This window comes from Antrostomus carolinensis, unplaced genomic scaffold, assembly GCF_000700745.2.
Source record: "Antrostomus carolinensis isolate BGI_N321 unplaced genomic scaffold, ASM70074v2 scaffold2951, whole genome shotgun sequence".
In the NCBI taxonomy this organism is placed as follows: Eukaryota; Metazoa; Chordata; class Aves; order Caprimulgiformes; family Caprimulgidae; genus Antrostomus; species Antrostomus carolinensis.
In genome coordinates this window covers 37143-57651 of record NW_010291829.1, presented here as the reverse complement: position 1 = coordinate 57651, position 20509 = coordinate 37143, and the positions used below count along the sequence as shown (strand labels likewise).

The 20509-nt window shown below is 40.7% G+C and overlaps 1 protein-coding gene across 1 annotated transcript in view; it reads right to left on the bottom strand.

Moving 5' to 3' along the window:
* Positions 1-20509, bottom strand: part of LOC104531731 (VPS10 domain-containing receptor SorCS1) — a gene marked incomplete at its 5' end in the record, with an annotated part of 69422 nt that overhangs the window by 13174 nt on the left and 35739 nt on the right. The window contains 6 exon segments of the mRNA XM_010176722.1: positions 5852-5983; positions 9250-9362; positions 10372-10414; positions 10416-10496; positions 13388-13521; positions 18266-18452. Of these exon segments, the coding sequence (XP_010175024.1) occupies positions 5852-5983; positions 9250-9362; positions 10372-10414; positions 10416-10496; positions 13388-13521; positions 18266-18452 (690 nt within the window).

Below are 20509 nucleotides of genomic sequence, written 5' to 3'. Positions count from 1 at the left end.
GGAATTTCTTGAGATCTTTTAATGAAGGATGCTAAATTCAAGTTGCTATTAGTACCCAGAGATACCGTGAAAGCACAAGGCAGAGAATATTCCTGTGGTTACTATGGGACAAAAACTGACCAGCAGATATGAACCCAGAGAGAACCTGAACATAAAAGCCAGGATTCACTTTAGATGAACAAAGGTGACCAGAAGGAGTCTTGAGAATCAAACACTGTTCTGTACACTGAGCAATAGATGAAAAGGCCAGAGGGCTGACAGTCACATGGCAGGAGTTAAAGACATTAAGGCAAGATATATAGGCAGCTTCTTCTATAGCACACAAGTAGCTGATCTGTGATTCTATGTGATCAAGAAAAGCTGTCTAAAGAAAAAAGCCCTTGGTACAAGGTCTTCTGTTTCACATTATTCATTTTTTTCCCCGCTTGCCTTTACTTCTCAGATATAGGCCTAACTTGCCCAAGCACCTAATGGAAGACTGGTCTGTATGCAAAGGTACAGATGTTAAAAAAAAAAAAAATCTCTTCTAGTAAACACTGGATGATTTAGCCCTCTTCCTGGAATTTAATTTCCAGAACTGATTGGCACCATTCCTTTTTCTGTAAGATTTGAAGGTGTTCACTGTCATGATCTTGTTGCTAAAATATTTTGGTGACAGGCACATCTAGAATACATCAGAGGTAAGAAAAGTAGTAAAAGTAAATAGGCTAAAACACTAAAGCTTAAGAAGGTGCATGAAAAAAACTGTATATAAAAAAGATAGAAGCTCCATCAGTTACAATGAAGCAGAAGTAAAACTAAATCTGCTTCAAGGAAAGATTTCCAAGACATACACATGTACAGGCTTCCTGAATGCCACTCCATAGCATTAAATTCACCAGAGGTATTTCATATCCTCAGTTCATCACTGCCCATTTGATATTCAGTCATTCCTGTTATTTCCCATCTCTTTAACTGGATACAGATACTGGCCACAGCTGCAACATGTTGAGCTCAGTTGGCTACCAAACAGCTGGTGTTGCCATTTGCCAAAGACTCCATCATGTTTGCTACATTGCTGATAGCTCTTTTCAGAGAAAAGATTACTGGCCTCAAATGTCCTTACTTCGTTGCTCTTGCATCTGTTTTGCATTCTGCTTTTAGGGTTATTTTGAATAGGCCAGGTAAATGAATGCGAATGGAGAACTACAAGAAAACGCACAAAAACACTGAAACCTTTACTGGATATGAAAACATCACTTTAGCATTCTCATGTGTCTTCTGCTTACATCTCATTTGATTAATAGGAGACACATTTTCTATGTTTGACAAAACGCCTCCACTAGCAAACAATGTGGAGAGAAGAACATTTGTGAAATGCATAAATAAAAAGAGAACCCTTCAGAATCCTCCTATAGAGTAAAACTGTACACTGAAAAAAAATAAATAAAATCAAAAATCTGTGTATTTGTATCACTGCCCTCTACTGAATTTCAAGTAGAATATCTTCCTAATGTGCATTCATTTTGAATTGGATTAGTGCTAAAAATTACTCAGAAATTACTTGAAATGCTACTAATTAGAGGTTTGCTCTTCACTGAGGAGAAAGAATTCGGTGCTTTTGAAAGGGTAGATCTGAATTCTGTAATCATCACATTCACCAAGCCTGCACATAAAGATGGTGTAGCAACTGCATGTCAGCCTGAGTGGCCAATGGCAATTCTGGGTAGAAGTTTCTGCAAGATTTGGGATATTTTACTGGTATTGCAGTGACAATATGTAAATCAAACAGCAGCATTTTACAACTGCCAATTATTTCTACATTTTTAAACAGGTTGGTAGTCTGTCCTCAGTTACTGTGAATGAAGCACAGGAACCCAGTGACCAAATCAGAAAAAAAAAAAAAAAAGAAAAGTCACAACATTCTGGTCAGGAACACAAGAATTTTTTGAATATACAAAATGTTTTGGGATTCTGCTGAACAGAAAGACCTTTTGATTTTTATGAAGCTGTGAAGAATAATTTACACTGACTACAGAAAGTGCAGTGGACCAAGTAATCTGAGGGCCTCAAAAATTCTGTATTTACGTATTAGATGGAATTGTCCCATACTTCACACTGAGAAAGCTTCCCCTGCCTCATACATAGTGGGTTTTTTTCAGCTGTCAAGAGCAGTTAAATGTTTTTAAAGGCACTTTAGTCTCCCATGGGAAATATCAGGAATGCAGAGTTCACATTTGTAAAAGTAATCTGCAAACAGATATGACAATAATTGGTACTGTGTGTACATAAAAAAAATAATTTGGGGCACTTGAATGAGAGTGGTACATCAGCTCAAGGAAACAATGATATCTATCTAACTACAGTCTCAGCGAGAGCATGAGACACAAATGCACCATTCTTGTGGAAAACTGCATGGAAATGTATATTTGTTAAGCGTGGTGCAGTGCATAGGACAACTTATACACTTCTCCAGTCCCGCTGTTATTGTACCCAGCAATTAATGACTTACCGTGTTTAGATTCCTAAAACACAAGTGGCACAGAGTAGTGCTACAGACTTTGACAAATGGGGGACTAAGATCTAGATTATCAAGGGACAGTGGACATCTAGCTGCCTCTGAAGTCAATGGGAATTATGTACCTAGAGACCACAGAGCGGCTGGACAGAGAGGCCCAAAGGTATGCTTAAAAAGCCAAATGAGTATGTAGCAGATAAAACCAGACCAGCTTAATCTGCCACAGGGGGAAACAGCAAGAAAGTAAGCCCCACCATGGTCACTAGATATGTATCAGATTTACTGGTCTCAAGTTAATGAAACCACATATATCCTTCATGTTACCCATAGCAGAATAATGGTCTAGCTCAGGTGATGAAATACGGCTTGGTTAAGCAAGTTTCCAAAAATCTTACAGGTGCTACGTGATAGACTAAGTCTACAGCAATTTCAGGAGTTTCATGCAGGGAGATGTACTTTGAATGCCCTCTTCAGCTACTGTTTCTATCACTTTTGCCTTCTTCCCAGTCCATCATCTGCCCTCAGCCTTGCTTGTTCTAGCTAACAAAAGTCCATAATCTTTCCACCACCTCCATGATTTACATGGTTTCTCCCTTTCAAACCCAAGTTGGGTGAGCAGAACATCAGGATCACAGAGTGTCCCATGCCTCTGTTCTGATACCTGGTGTTTGAATATGGTGGGTTCAGAGCTGTATCGCCACATCCATGTCATGTGACTGTAAGTATACATGCTGGCTTTAGGTGGCTCTAATAGGAGGGAAAAAGAAGGAGAGGGATATAGCACACTTAATTCTCCTAGTAAATCTGTGCCTACAGTGTGCATGGTCGGTTTTCTGCCCTTCTGTGTTGTTTCATTCAGTTTCATTTTAAGAATGAGTTAGGTTTTCCCTCCCTTGGGTGCTGAAACAAGGGCTTTTTCAGAATAGAAACATTAATTTCTGTAACTCCTCTCCATCTGATCTATTCTGACCGCAATTTTCCAGGGACAGAAACTATGTGTCACTGTGTCTCTGGACAGGCTCACCACAAGTCTCAGGTTTGGAAAGCAGCTTCCACATGTCATATGACATAATAAAAAAAGGAACTTATATAATTAAGTGCTTCCTTAAGAAACCGTATTCCATTGCAGTGCTTGTGCAAACTATTTCCATTTTGTTCCTGTAGACTTTGAAGTTTCTCTTCCAAATTAGAAAAAAAAATCATTCAGAACTACAATTCCTTTGGGTGCGCACCTGCAAACACACACATTCACACACATGCCTTTGAATAGCTTGTTGCTTGCTCATGAACACAAAACAGATTTCTGTTCCTACTGGAAAAAAAAAACAACAAAACACAAACAAACAAACAAACAAAAAAACCCAAAACACTGTACATCATAAAGTACCTAAGAAGCAATTTAAGCTGTCATCAGCAAAAACATCTGCTCCCAGTGCTCATCCCAGTGTCTTCAGGCACATGGAAGCTGTTGAATAGGGTCTGAAACACTTTGGGAAAGGGATAGTGAAGGATTACAAGCCAAATGGATGATAAAACAGGAACAGCATCAGAATATGCTTCAGAGCTGAGGGCAGAGACACATTTTGGGGCGCTCCTTAGGCAGTTCCCACTGCTAACAATGCCATTTTCTACTGGAGTAACTAGGAAGGGGAATTCAGTACCCACAGACTAGTAACTAAAACATTCTGATCATCCTGATGGGAGTAGGGGACATACTTCTCCACAAGAAACAGGTGGCTGCAAATGGCAAATAGTTTCTCTCTCTTCAAAGGTTAGCGTTTGGGCCCTGCAGGATGCCAGAGAAGTTGCTGGAGTCCCACTGAAAATGACATTTCTTCTTGTCCATAAAAAGGGTTATAAGAGCACTGTCAGGGCTTCCTTTCTCCACAGCCACAGAGGCTCCATTTTTACAAGGGGGAAAAAGAAAAGGACAAAGCGAGGGAGTAATTGGCAAAATACAAGAAGCTGCTGAGCGCCGGAGGGGAGTTGGTCAGATGTAAATTTGAAAGTTTATGGATTGGTTTCCTTGCCAATTTGTGATGGAGGAAAGAGGAAGGGGGATGGAGGAGAAAAGGGAGGAAAAGTTTTGGAGAGCAGTAAATCTCCATATTTTTTGTTTATTACATGGGTGGTAAAAATTTCAGAGGAAAGGCATTTGTCAAAAAAAGATGACGGCTAAGGGTGCTGAGCAAGGGAAAGCTTAAGAATATGGGTTACCTAGTAGTTCGAAGCCCACAGCTAAGTTAACGAGGCTTTATACCACTGCAAGAGGTAATTGCAAGAGCCAGTAGCAGGCCAGGCAGATGAAAAGGCTATTAGAAAACAAGAATACAAGAAAGAGAAGCTACTGTTGATACATGCACTGATGGGAAGACTCAGTCATTCACAAATTGAGGGACAAATCCAAAGAGAAATGCTAAAACCCTTGTGCCAGCCAGTGGAGTAGCAGGCATCCAGTAATGCTGAGGATTTCACCATACCACTGAGGCTGATATTTGTGAACTGATGACACCCTCTACTCCAATGCTCATATAGCCCATACTAACATGGGGTATGCCTGCTTGAGCCACAGACATGCTGCATGGAGAGGCAGAGGTATAGTGGTGTTTCACTCAGGGCTAGTTATCTTTGCCCCTGGAATCTGAGGAAATAAACTGAGAGATACTTCAGGATTTTTGCCCAGCACAGTATTTTAGTCATAAGCATGCTAAGCCTACCTGGTGGGCAGCATCTTTTGGGTCTGCAGGGACATACAATCCTTGAGTCATAACCTGCTCCAGCTTCACACAGAGAAAACAATCCATAGTGGAGGAACCCTACTGCCAGCATCATGAAGAGGGCAGGCAGATAATCCAACTACATCCCTGAGCCTTAAAGTAATGAAATGCCAACCCAGCTCTGACCTCCAGTGCTTTCTGGACTCTTGACAGCCTTGTAAACTTTGTCTTATGAGGCTACTCCAGTTCATGTTGGCAGGAATCAGCCCCTAAATCCTTTCTACTTTCTTCTTACTTCCATGAAGAAGAACAGAACTTGAATATGACATCATACAAATTTATGCCAATTTAACATTACTGAGGGAACTCAAATGGGAGTCTCCATCCCAAATACAGCTCCAAAGCCTGTTTACATTGTTTGGGAGGGAAAAAAAAAAAAAAAAGGCAAACAAAAACCAACACCAAATACCAATAAAAAACCCCAAAGCGGATGTAGCATGTATATCAGTTGTTGTTTAGACCTTAGTGAATCAGATGCATTTGAACCAAAATTATTTATTCTTACCTCTCTTGGAAATCCCAAATATATATACATAAATGCATAAAAATACACCTCTCCAAGTAATGGACACAATACCTGCTCTAGGTCTGCTGCTGTTCTTTTCTTTTCTCCTGTAGCATCTTGATATGGTAATATGAAGAGTTCAGCAGATGTGGGCAGACCAGGGAGCACTGCGACCAGAATATGCTTGCTTGAAACACCTGTCGCCTGATACACAGACAATTAATGGACAGATAAACAGTGGGGATGACACTGAATGCTGACAGCTTCTTTGCTAAGGCATCACAGTACTATACAAATGATGTAGGGTTACATCTGGTACAACAGAGAGAATCTTGTCAAATCCACTGCAGGTAAAAACTCAGGGACTAATAATTTCCTGATCTAAACTATTTTACCATGTTCTCCAGTAAAATATGCAGGGTCTTAAGGCAACAGTGATAATCAGACAGGGCAAAAGGAGCTCTTGAAAAACAGTTGCATATGGTGCAATTTGCTTTGTGTAAATTTAGCTATTTTAATGTTATCTGACTATCCCAAGTTAGCCCCTGAGATTCTTCATTTAGACAATAGTAAGAAGCCACATGTTAAAGGGCAAGGTATGTGGGCAGAATTGTACTCTAGAGGCGTGATTACCCAAAACACCTTAAAAGCCTAGTGGACACTCAGGAAGAGAGAAGATGATGAATCAAGTTTGAATTCCAAAAGCCAAACAAATCACATCCTGGGCCAATTCTACAAGCTATTGTGGACTTTTTTTGTCTTGGCTGAAAAACTTCAGCAACTAGTTTAAACCCAAAACCCCCTTCAATACAAATTAACCAAAATTCAGAAAAAAGTACCCCTCAGGAATCACTACCAGGGTCATCTCTGGTCATGGGTTTCAGTTGCTGTTACCATGACGTTACACAATCAGATTGTGGAGTTCTCCAGAAAAGGAGCTAGTTCAGACTTCAGGAAGTTTTGTGAGCCAAAAGAAAGAGAAACATAGTTTGCTGAATCTTTCTCCATTACAGGTTGGAATGGATTGGGGTTAGAAGGGATGGAGATCATGTAGTCCAATTCCTTGCTAAAGCTGGTTTACCTAGAGCAGCTTGCACAGGATCCCATCCAGTCGGATTTTTAATATCTCCAGAGAAGGAGACTCCACAGCCTCTCTGGTCAGCCTCTGTGTTGTGGATTATCCAGTAAATGCATTTAAATCTCAAGGTTTTGATTTAAATCTTAAATTTCAAAGTGCTGAATTTAGTAGGTCACTTCTAAAGGGAAAAAAAAAAAAAACAAACCAAAACAAACAAAAAAACCCCCAACGTCCTGAGATACAAGGGCAGACCACAGCAGCTGGATGCAGCACAGAGATTCCTCTGCAGTAAGGACTTGCAACCTCCTCAGACACCAACTGGACCTAAAACTCATGAACTCTTTTCTCTAGTAGATCAGGAGCAAAGACTTGGAACAGCTGCTCATTGAAGGAAATGATGGACAGAGGACAAGGAATCAGTGAAACCGATTAGACATCTCCATTACCTGAGCTAATTCTGTGGCTATCCAATGCATGACTGCTGACAACCCAGGGAAAACCATGTGAGCTATGAAAAGGGAACCCTTCCCCTCCCCTGCACATTAAGGAAAAGCACATGGGTTTGTTGCTGTTGTTTTTTTTTAAAATATGGATTTAGAAAAAAACCCCAACCAATCAAACAAACAAAAACCCATGAAAAAAAACAACAATATAAAGGTGTCATATATTCTTTCCAAGTATTCTGTGAAGCCAGGGCTTGCAGTATTTCTGCTTGCCTAACAGGTTGTTTCAAGATGCCAAGGAAAAGACACAGTATTACCAGTTAATGGAAAGTCTTCATTTTCTAAGGCTGGGAATTATTATTTTTTTGTCTGGAAGCTTCTGGCTGATCTATTCAGTTCATTCCTGTCTTCTTCATCCAAAGCGGGAAACAGGACTCAAAAAATCAATGATGTGAGCAAATAATTATGATTATAATGCAAAATAGGATATTTTATGATAATCTGAAATTATCCCTACTTAAAGAGAAGATCAGATTTTAGTAGAGAACTATAATTTCTTATGCAGAATTTTTATCCAAGTCTATGGTACTCTGTAGTAAGAATGTAATATTTTAATAAAAGTTCATAAAAATTCTATAGCACAGCTATAATTTCCTATTGAATTATTTAGTTATTCAACTCATTTTTATACAGTTTACTTAACTGCTGTAGAAATCTGTTGGTTTTATCTTTAATTTTTACAGGATCTTCTCACAAAGGCTTGTTTAAGGTGAATCATTTAGCTATGTAAAAAGGGATAATTAGCTACCGTTTTTTTTATTTTTTTTTTTTAACCAACAACAAAAAGATTCTGTTTTCACTGCTCTGCTTTTGGAATATAGCCTTAGTACTGCAGTTTTATAACCCTTTTTTATAGCTTGATTTTGTTTTATTGAGATGTTTATACTCTGAAAATTCATCCTGAAGATAAATGGATCCTTGAATACTTGATACAGACATGAATAAGTCAGAAGAACAAGCTCCAGAATTTTTTTTTTCCTTTCCGCCTCTCCTCCTGTCTTTTGAGTAAAATTAAGAAAAAAATCTCAGAAACAACCCAAACAAGTCTGTGTGCACCTGATTAGTGCAGTCTTTCCAGTCTTTTTGCATAGATGATGCCACAAATGAACATATAAGGTTTCTAATAATATTTACAAGCCTTGTATACTTTCAAAATCTGAGTATCTTTATTTTAAAAAGAAAGCAGAAACCTTGTTTCACACAGTTCCTTTCACTATTTTTCTGCTGAGCTGAGTAACCCCAGCTCTCTCTTATAACTTTTCTTAGCCTCTCAGTTTGAAATCCAAATCTTCAGCCACACAAGAATATTTTTATGACATTCTGTTCCATAAAGAAGGAACTTCAGAGCTTCTCCATACTGTTGACGGGAAAAATAGCATCCAGTCATGACCCGTGAACCTCATGCTTTGTGAAAGACATAAAGCACTTACTGGAGTGCTCTTGTCAGTAGTAAAATCTGTTTTATTTTTGGTCTCTTAAGTTTCCTACAGCATATTTGTAATTCCATTAGAATAGCACTACTTTCCACTGCTGTAAAAGAATAGCAATAAAAGAAGTAAGAATTGCTATGCATCAGTAAAGACATTTGTACAGCTATAGGTTGGTACAAGTAATTTGTTTTCTAGATGTCCTTTTCTCGGAAATATTACGCATAATCCAGTGTCATTAAAAAGAATAAATTGAAAGCTGACCCTGACCACCAGATTGTCATAGAATGGGATAATTTCACCTACCTAAAATTTAGGATTCTGGCCTCAAACACTAGTATAGACCCCTTTTATAGTTGGAAGAAACAGAGAGATACCTTCAGAGAATAGCTGGTCCAGTCCTAGTGTAGGCACAAACCAGAAGTTAGAACCACTGTGACACGGGTTATGCACACTGCTTACCTCCACCAGAGCTCTCTTGACTACTCTACTGATGTCCCTTCTCCACTCTGGGATATCTGGATTGTAGTCATCCAAGTTTGGAGAGAATAATAACCGCAGGGACTGAAATTGCTCTGCAGAAACAATGACATGGTGGTGAGTAAAGACTGTGAAATGACCTAGTGCCAAATGAGTGGGCAGAACCTAGTGAAACCTACTGCAGCTCATGTTTTGCTTAATCAATCTGCAGGTGGTACACAAACTGTCAGAGAAACCAGCAGTGTATCTGAGAGATTCACCAAGATATTCAGAGAATCTGAGAGATTCACTGCTGCAGTGTCATGGAACCGAAAAGGGTGATCAGTCCTTACTTCAATGGATGAATAGCACTGGAAAGGGAGCTGTGTTCAGAACATAATTTAAATGCTACCTTAATCTTGACTTCTGAAGCAGGTAAGCCCGTGAAAGAAGCTGTGATTGTACTCCCACAGTCATGCCTCAAACATTTAATACCCTAACTGGAAGGAGACAGGGATAAAGGTGGGTGAGAGGATTAGCCTTGGAAAACGTACTTCTTAATTTCTTTTGCTGTTAACAGAGATGCCCACACTGATCACTAAGACCATGTGTTTAGATAAACAGCTAAAACTGGGATTCCCGGTGCTTATACTTCTATAGTGTAGCCTACATCTACACTATACGATATTTGTGTGCCTTAACTGCTTCTGAGTACAATATCAAGTCAGTACAGATTTCTGTACAGAACTGCAGCACACAGAATTGACTTATCTTTCAAGCTAAACAGCTTTTGCATGAGTTAAGAGGCCTCTACTGGCCAAGAAGGGGGAAAACAGCTCACAAAACGACCTGACATTTTGACAATCATGCAGGATGACCAAATAGTGATAAAGCTGATGCAGAGGGCTCTGGGAAGGAGACTAATGTTTTGCAATCATGTCAGTCTGGACTAATGTCAGTTAGTGGCCTTCAGAGATGTTATGCTGAACTGATAGCACTGGAACTGAGTTTATAATCTCAATCAAAGCATCCTGGAATAAAGACTGCAAGTTGCTGCCAGCTAGCCTGGCACTCTAGCTCTTGACTATGGAGAATCCTATGTGAAATGAAGGAGGAAGAGCTCACCATACACAGCAATAGTCTTTGTATCCTGAAGAATGGTGTTTTTTTGCTGAGACCTGAACGGTGATGGTATTCATCCCTTCCACAGAAAATGTAAATGTGATGCTCCCTTCCAATGTGATCAGTGGCTGCAAATATATCAGAAAAGGAGAAATTAAGTTAATTTGACTGGAAAGGAAAAGCAAAAAAGAGTTTGGCCCACTAGCCTATTGGAATGGTTTGGGGAGTCAGTTCCAGCTTGGAAACTTAAGACATAGAAGGCATCCTGTGACATGGAAGCCAATTTTTCTGGACAGAGCCCAGGGATCCAGATGGGAATTTCCTCCTGAGGAAGTAAGGTACTATAATTTCCAAAGGAGCTAAGTTTTAAGATCCCAGTATTTCCTTCCCACTTAGCATGCTGGCTGTTCTGGATCCCATGTTGAGGTACTCATCTTTGCTGCACTACCCAGAGAGGCCCAGATCCTAATACGAGGGTCTGCAAGACTCAGTGCTCAGGTGTCACACTCCTTCCCTAGATGTAGCTGTTAGTGATTTGTTTAAGGTTGCTCAAGGAGGTTGTGACAGAATGAGGAGACAAATCAAGATATCTCAGTTGTTCTCCCATGTTATCCTTGGACACTTTTGGAAAGTGATGGTGTTTAGAGAAGACACAGGTTCCCTCAGCTTGCTTTGCTGTGCAAACCAGTTTATCAATGAGTTGTGCCCCCTTTCAGCAATCTCTGCTCTAACTTCTGTTTTCAGTTATTAATGAACTCTGGGTGAGATCTTCAAAGCACCCAGTATGAAGTCAAACTCTGTTCCCATTGTAGTCTGTAGTAAATCTCTCACTTCAATGAGAAGAGTTAGACCAACTCTGATCACTTACGAGCTTAATAGATCAGAAGGAAGGTTAAAAGGTGACAATCACAGTCTGTAAGTACCTCTAGGGAGAGATGATTTCTGGTAGTACAGAGAGTCCTTTAATCTACACACAAAGGCATAACAAGATCCAACAGCTTGAGACTGAAGCTAGAGAAATTCAGACTACAAACACAGTGCATGTGTTTAACATTCAGGATAATTAGCTGTAGTGAAATAGTTGAGGGAGAGGGTAAGAAAGAGAAGCAGTGAATTCTCCATCATCTGAGGGAAATTATTAATGCAAAACAACACCATCACCACAAAGTGAGGTTCTGCCTTAATCACAAAGAGTTAAATAAAGCATAAAGTACTGATGAAATCCTCTGACCTGTGTACAGAAGATAACTATGTGTGGTTGAAGGTTCCTCTTGGCTCTACAAAATCCACAAGAATATCTCCCCTAAGAGGCTAATGAGGATCTCTGGGTCCTTCAGTCACAAAAATAGGTAATATAGCAGTTATAATACCTATGCAGGTTTACCAACACTGCAAGCAGAGGCAACAGAATATGCTGCATGCTGTTCTGATACCTGAGCAGAGCCCAGAGGCAGGGAGGTGTGTTGGAAACCATTTTACCCACCAATAGCTGTAGGAGATCAACTGGAAGAACAAACAATCTGAATAAATAGTCCTAGTACCGTGGCTAACTTGTAATCTCCTGAAACAAAGGACTGTTTTCTCAAGGAAGCATACAATGTCAGGAGATGAAACTCATTAATGGAACAGGGGGTGGACACACCCTGACTCTTTCCAAGGAATGTCTTAAGCACTCACAAGACGCAAAAACCCTTAGACGAAACTGCCAGCACAGCCAAAGGGTGGTCCATGATGAACAACGAACATAAAAGGGGAGCACAAGCTTCAGTAAACGGGTATTCCAGAACTAGCTTACCTAGAACCCTCAGGACTGGTGGTATCTATTCATCCCTCTCCTCTCTTTTCTCCCTCTTTTCCTCCTTTCTTTCCCATAACATATGAACCCCAGGTGAGTGGTGAATAACCAACTCTGCAGCAAATTGTATCCTCTTAAGCTTATCTACTGAATAAATTTGTCTATTTATGGATCTCTAGTGCTGTTGCATCTTTATTCCAATCAAAGCGATCAAAGAATCTGAGTCACATTTGCCTCTTTCCTGCCACTGTGTATTCTGACACAGAAAATCGGGATATGACATAGTCATGGGCTGGAATCTGGGATGTGACAATGGCACATGATAATAAGGTCATCTTGCACACATAGTTTAGTAGAGTGTAGGGGCTCAGGACCTGGCTCAGCATATTTAAGGGGAGGTACAGAACTGATGGCAGTCTCTTCTCTTGTTAATCACCAGAGCTATGTAAAGTCAGTTCCAGATATAAAAACAGCTTCAGTTTGAAAGCTTAGTTTCCCAAAAAAACCCCAAACCCATAAGCTTTTGTTGTTGTTGTTGTTGTTGTTGTTGTTGTTGTTGTTGTTGTTGTTGTTGAAAGGAGCAAGGGGAGAAACACAACAAAAACTCTTCTGGATTTTAGTTCCCTACATCCACCTTGGATGTAAATGCAGTGAGAAAGCTATTGGCAATTTGCATGAAATGGCAATAAACCTTACAGTTAAGTCACAGTAACAAAGACAAAGCAGTTCTTTCATTTCAATGTTGGTACATCAAAGAATCATTGGTCTCTTGGTCTCTGGTTTATCATTTTCTTGCATGTGTGACTATTTAGAAGCATTCTCAGATCCCTTTCTCCCTCCCTCCTCAGTCAGGGAGCTCCTCTGTTATTATTTTGATCTCAATCCATGATTGGTCTCTTGGTCTCTGGTTTATCATTTTCTTGCATGTGTTACTATTTAGAAGCATTCTCAGATCCCATTCTCCCTCCCTCCTTAGTCAGGGAGCTCCTCATTATTTTGATCTCAATCCATAGGACATACAAACCTCCGTGTTGTTCCCAAACCACCAGAGGTAAGTAAGTGTTCCCACTTGGCTTGGCCACAGTACTGCCGTGGCGTTGGTCTCTGGTTTATCATTTTCTTGCATGTGTTACTATTTAGAAGCATTCTCAGATCCCATTCTCCCTCCCTCCTTAGTCAGGGAGCTCCTCATTATTTTGATCTCAATCCATAGGACATACAAACCTCCGTGTTGTTCCCAAACCACCAGAGGTAAGTAAGTGTTCCCACTTGGCTTGGCCACAGTACTGCCGTGGCGTTGACCTCCTTGTTCTTTGTGGTGACAAATGGTAGAGATAAGTGAACATGTTCCAAGGGGCCTGCAGAGACAGAAGCAGCAGGTGAGTCTTCCCTCCTTCTGAAATGTCAACCTGGGGGAGAAGGGAGCTGAGGGGATATTATCCATTGGTTTAGGGAAGGGAAGTCCTCCAAATCACTTTGGGGCGTAACGGTTAATGTTTTGGCCCACTGATATTTCAAGAAAGGGAAGCTTACATTCCTTCTGAAATGTCAACCTGGGGGAGAAGGGTTGCTAAGGGGATATCCATTGGCTTAGGGAAGAGAAGTCCTCCAAATCACTTTGGGGCATGACAGTTAATGTTTTGGCCCACTGATGTTTCTAGAAAGGGAAGCTTACACCTGTTCCTCATAGAACAGCAGCTAGCCCTGTACCTGGAGCTGAAAACTCTTTACTGAATGAACATATTCTCAGAGACATTATATATATACAACTTAAAAAACAAGGGCAGAGCCCTGTTATGTGAATATGGCCTTCACTAAGAAGACAAGAATGTACAGGACAAATGGCTTCAGTGGACATGAAGCATCTCTGCTGATGCAAACTGCTGACTTGGTGAACTTCAGCAGTGGTGTATCTATTTATACCAGCTGAAATTCTGTCTGAAGGCAGCTATTCACCAAGTGCCTTCATTTTAATGTTACCTTATACTCCTTTCTTTTCCTCAATAAACTTTTTATTTCTTTACTATAAACAAAACATAATTCATTCGACAAGTGACATTATGCCCAGGGTTACACATTTCTCATCTTCCAGAGACAGATGGGCCTTTGTTGTTACATCTTGTTCTATAGATTATTTTTTAAAATGTGTTCTGGCTGTTCACTTAGTGAACAAAGCAATTGTCCTGAGAGTGACAGAGAAAGAAAAAGAAAGAAATCCCAAGTGACATGGGGACACGGGTTTCTTAGCAAATTAAGGCCACATCTACATGTCCTGTACCTGCAAGCTCCCCAGTGATGAGAAGCAGAGACCACAGCCTGGGAGGATCAATTGCATTGTCCATATGGAGTTGAGATACATTGCTAGAGGATATTATAGATTTCGGGAAAGCATTTTTCAGGACATAATCCATGCCCTTATCATCACTTAGACTTTACTTTTTAATCTAAAGGAACACCACACAGCACACATAGGCAGAGACACACACATGTGGAAAACTTCTTGTATAATCAATGCTAGCATAAACAAGGACCAGTGTTCCTGACTTATTCCTGAAATGCATCTTTCTCTGGGTTGGGGAGACAGCCACTGCTTAAACTGATACAGCCCAATTAAGAGTTATCCAATGTCAGACTAACCAAAGTCTGCTATAGACGAGACCATAACTCATTTTTCCTTTTATAATCATCAGTCAATGCTCTTGAAAATTCATGAGAAGCCAGAATTTCACCCTTATGATTTTAATGGCATTCCCCTGCTCAGACACATTTTTGTGACTAGGCCATGCCTGCTCTCAGCAATACCCTGAGACCTGAAAAACAGCAGCTTCCCAGGCTAAATGTTCATCAGCTCTGGTATCCTTTGGGATGTTTGCCAAATGCCTAATGTCAGCACACCCCTCTAAAGGAATACATTTCCTAATACTGAATGCAGTGACAGCAGTGACAATGGAGCCCATATAAAGTCTAATACACTCCAACATTACTGCACAGCTGCTCTGAAATACAGCTCAAATGATCCTGCACTGCGCAGAGTGTCCAGCACCTCCTCGGACCTCCACCATATGGTGGCTAGGAAAGGACATGAAAAGACAGCTCAAGCAAGCCAATTGTCCCTTAGTATTTCTCTGCAAATAGTCTATGGGTCAAAGTAGCTGAAATGCTGAGCTATTATCTGGCCAGCAGATGGGGATAGCTTCCTCTGGATGGGCCCTTGGCTTGGTAGTAGACTGCTTTCTCCTAGGTAAATTTGAAGAGAATTCAAGAGAATTAATTTCTGAGCTTCATATGGGGCCATGGAGACTACAGATTTTCACCTGCCCCAGGAAAAAAACCGTGTACAAGTGGCAGGCAACAGAAAGGTAGAAGCTTCTCAAAAGGTTCACTTGGGCAGCTGATATTATTCTGAAGCATTCAGGCAAATACATAACTAACTTTCCAGGGGAAATTTTTGACCTGTCAGGACAGTTCAGAGACAGCCTATGGGCTGGAGAAGCAGTTTTATACAACTTACTGTCTATCCACCCCAAAATGCTCCTGCCTTACAATAACCTGCATTTCTGGATCCCTGGACCAACTGGTCCAGTGGCTGCAGTTTTTCCCTCAGCAAGGCTGCTGGCCACAGGTAGGGAAGGGTGTTGAAAAGCCCAGATCTGGCTGCACGCGCTCATGTATCAACCCTGTAACAAGGGGTCACCCAGTTAGTAGCCCTTCCTAAAATTCTTCTGATGTTCAGGCTGCACACTGCTTTTCTGTGGATCTTAGCAATATAGTGTGTGTGTCTATTGTAAAGACAGATATTTTTACAAAACTCTGCACAGGCCAAACTCATACACCCCAAGCAGAATATTCAGTGGAGAGCTGAGTGGCAATGCAAGCATCTAAATAGGATTTAGAATCTTTTGTGGATCTGGGTGTTAGGCTCTGGAGGGGACTGGATTTACTGTGCTCATCTGTCTTCATCAAATCTATTGGTAGTCTGAGTGGCAGCATGCTCGGTCTGCAACCTGTTTTGAAGTCCCTAATTCTTATCATGTAGAAAAAGGTGAGACATTTTCCTTAGAGCTGTCACTTCTCCGAGGGGTCAGGCACATATAATCTGGGCCTGGCTGAAATGATCACACAGTATTTAAGTCCCATGCTGGCATTACCTATGCACAACACAGAAACATACACTATCAGCTGCTAAGTCACACAAATATATTTGAATATTGTTTATTTCTTGTACTGCTTAAACAATCAAAATGGTCTTAAGCCTTCAATGTCTCAAGAAAATGGATTAAAACTGCTATAAACCATAGAGCCACTATGACAGAGAGTGAAGGCTGGACTTCTACCTTCTCCTTCCATTTTGTGATTATTGTGTGAGAAAACTGTTGTTGCTTCATGAGGCCTCATTACTTTGCAGATAGACTGAGGGTGTACAATGGTCCCCATGGAATTCTTTCCTGTCAAACAGCAAATGATTACAAACCCTGCCTGTATGGTTTGAGGCTGACAGAACCTCCTGCAAAATATCAACCACCAAAACACTTCTTCATTTGTTTCCAATGACCTTTACAAAGAGTTAAAAAAAACCCCAAAAAACAAACACACAGCTTCTGTTGAGCTGACTTCTGACTTCCACAACCAGCAGCAGTGAGAGGGGGATTTCTGCATTCACATGCAGGAAGGCAAACTAGAACAGGACTCCAGAACCAAAGAAATTACACAAAAGTGGATAAATGTCTATTCTGAGCAGGGGTCCTTTTCTCTCCCCTATTTAGGATGATATTAAACTAAAAATAAATAAATAAATCAGTAGTTGTCTGAAAGATTCACCAGTGCCTGAGCACAGAAGTGATATAGGCTAAGCCATCAAATCAAAAAAGCAAGCTTCACAATAAGCTAAGTAATGAGTAGTTACTTTAGTGAGGTATTATAAGTTCTTCAAACGTGGTGCTGCTGAAGGATTATGTGACGTAAAAGTTTGACACAGACTGGGATCTATCAGGTTAGGGAATCATAAATGGTACACTATGATCACAAACTGAAGGTCTTCTTGAAGAGAGGCATTCAGAGAGATATTTGCTCCCACTTCTCTAGTGTTACCCCATAAACCTCCTATTCCCCACAGCTATACCTCCCACTGCTCCTACCTGTTGATACAATGGTGCACTGTGAAAGAGCTGCCCTCTTTCCCTGAAGAGGCAGCTGCTTTTATACTGTAGGAAGTAACTCCAAAACTTGCATTAAATTATATGGAATGTACTAAAATATCTGGACAATAAGTAGAGTTAATTTGGTAAAGGGTAAGTTGTATTTCTGTAAGCATAACCTTAAGTTTTGGAATTTCCTTTTTTTTTATCAGTAGATCTGGCACAGAGGCACACAGCTGAAAACATAAATAATAATTTAAAAAAACCCAAAACCAAACACCACTGTCTAAAGAAAACAATGGCCCTAAGCAAAATCCGTTAGGGATGTTACAAAATTTCAATAACAGGTTGACCCTTTGGGTTCATAACCATGTTCTAGAATAAATATGCAAGAACACATTTCTGGTTTTATGCAAGGACTTGAAATACATTTCAGTTGTAAATCAAAGACAGTTGAAGTATTAAAAGGTTAAGAAGAACAGCATAAGAGCAATGTGAAGCTTATATTTTTTTCTTGTAATACTCTTTAACACCAAGATTTTGGTTTCTATGACAACAGAAAGACTGAAATGCAGTGGTTTCTATACCAGATGCAGTTGCATTTCATTAGAGGGCAAAACACATGTACAAAGTATAAGTCAAGGCTTTTAAAAGTGATTAAAGATCCTGGATGTCTTTGTTTTTCGGTAAGTGTAAACATGCTAATGATGGTTCATTTCCAAAAGGGCTGGACACTCCTTTGAGGTGTCCCAAATTAGACTATCCAAAATTAGAGGCTTAACATGGTTTAAAAAGCAAATGTCACTATTGCCTGTGCCTCCTCTCAGTCTGGTGTCCACTGCTGGAGAACAGACAAACACTCATCATATCCCATCACTCTGCTCCCAGCTGCAAAGCCCTAAACATCATCTCTAAGGACATGTTTTAAAGAATGGCAGAAGCTAACAACAAGTATGAACATACATACACGTTACATGCAGGTAGAGGACAGCGTTGTCAGATCCCAGGCTGTTTTCCACCAACACAGTCACTCGGAATATGCCCACGCTCTGGTAGATATGCTTGATCCCATCTTCTGTTGAGCTGAGATTGGCATAAGACACAGCAATGCCATCTCCAAAGTCCACCTGAATGAGGGATCTCTGGAGGTCTCCCTGTGGTGAGAGAAAAGAGAAATGGTCAGAATAGTCTCTGCTTTTTTTGAGAGACTGGATCAGTAGGGTGACCAAGACCAATCAGAGGATAGCAATAAGGTCTAATATTACTAGAGGAAAACTGGTCACTTCATCAACTTGCTCTGTAATCTGTGGAGAGAAAGTTACTTCCTGCTGAGGTTGACTCAGCTGCACTGTGAAGGAGGTATCCTCCAAGGCACATGCTGTAGCTCTGCTTTCCTATCACCAGGGAAATAGAAAATCTTGAAAATATACTGGCTCTTTCCCCTGGGTTTCCTTATAGTGAAGAGCAGGGTTGTAGTAGGGAATGGTGCTTGCCTCAACAAGTGCCCAGGAGATGGGTAGCTATCAAGATTGCCTCAGGAGTCTTTGGAACAACCCACATTGTGAGCTTTTGTATTTAAAACCATAAAAAGTAGAAAGATAAAACTGAAAAGTTCTCAGGGAAGAGTCACAGAATTACAGAATCACAGAATGGTAGGGGTTGGAAGGGACCTCTGGAGATCATCTAGTCCAACCCCCCTGCCAAAGCAGGTTCACCTCGAGTAGGTTGCACAGGACTGCATCCGGGTGAGTTTTGAACGTCTCCAGAGAAGGAGACTCCACAACCTCTCTGGGCAGCCTGTCCCAGTGCTCTCTCATCCTCACAGTAAAGAAGTTTTTCCTCATGTTTAAGTGGAATCTCCTGTGTTGAAGCTTGTGCTGATATTTATAAACATTAATAAGGTCCCCTCTAAAGAGGCTCAGATGTCTCGGTGTTTGCTCATAAGAAAGATACTCTAGCCCCTTAATCATCTTAGTAGCCCTCCACTGGACTCTCTCCAGTTCCCTATCTCTGTTGAACTGAGGAGCCCAGAACTGCACACAATACTCCAGATGTGGCCTCACCAGAGCAGAGTAGAGGGGGAGGAGAACCTCCCTCCACCTGCTAGTCACACTCTTCTTAATGCACCCCAGGAGACCATTTGCTTTCTCAGCCACAAGGGCACATTGTTGGCTCATGGTCAACTGCTCATCCAACAGTACTCCCAGGTCCTTCTCTGCAGGGCTGCTTTCAACTATGTCAAAGAGGTGGGGTGTCAAAAGAACTGCTTCAACCTCACATAATGAGAGCTTACAGCAGTTTATGACTTGCTCAGTGGCCTGATTTAAAATGAGCTGGATTTGTATTTATTTCAGAACATCTACTAACACTGCTGACACTAAGTGGGACCCTTTGTGCCTGCCTCAGAAGGGAAGAGCTAATGAATTGACAGAGCTGATTAAACTCTTCTCGTCCTGCCTAGAGATAATCAGAGCAGAGTGGGTTTGTGGTACAAGTCAGATTGAATTTTGTGACACTAGTCTCTTGGGCTGCTAATTTAGCATTGAAATTTTTACAATAAATTATAATACATAAATAAAAATCACAGTTGGGAAACAAACAAACAAAACCCCACCACAAATCAAAAGTCAAGGATATCGGGGATCTGATAATGTGAAACAATCCTAAAACAAGTTTGAATCTTCCACTACTGAAACTGAATTCCAGCTTGGTGCATGCAGCTTCATCAAACTCGATATCAGAGTCATTCATCCTTAAAAGGCTTTTAAAACTCAAAAGAGGAGAGTAATGTCATTTCCTTATTCTGCTTTACAGACAAAAAGCGATTTTTTAACTTTTGTTTAAAAGATAGAGAAGCGAGTCACATTTTTAAACAAAACAAAAACAAAAAAACAGATAACCTGTCTCACACACTAGAAACACCTGTAAGATTTTCTTGATATGCCTATGATAAGGGCTGTTTCTGACAGCTGAATAGTTATACAGTCTACTCTGACCTGTGTAACAACTGTGGCTGCTATAGATCCTCTCCTTTTCAGGTAAGATGCAGTACCTGTCTTAACTTTAAGTATTTTTACTCCTTTTGAAAGTCCCCCTCAGTGGCTCTGCATGATGTTTATGCTGGGTATGTTCATGCCTGCTGGCTCTTGCTATGGAGCAGCTCACTCCACAGGCTGGGGCCCCGAAGCAGCTGCCCCTGTCTGGGGGGAAG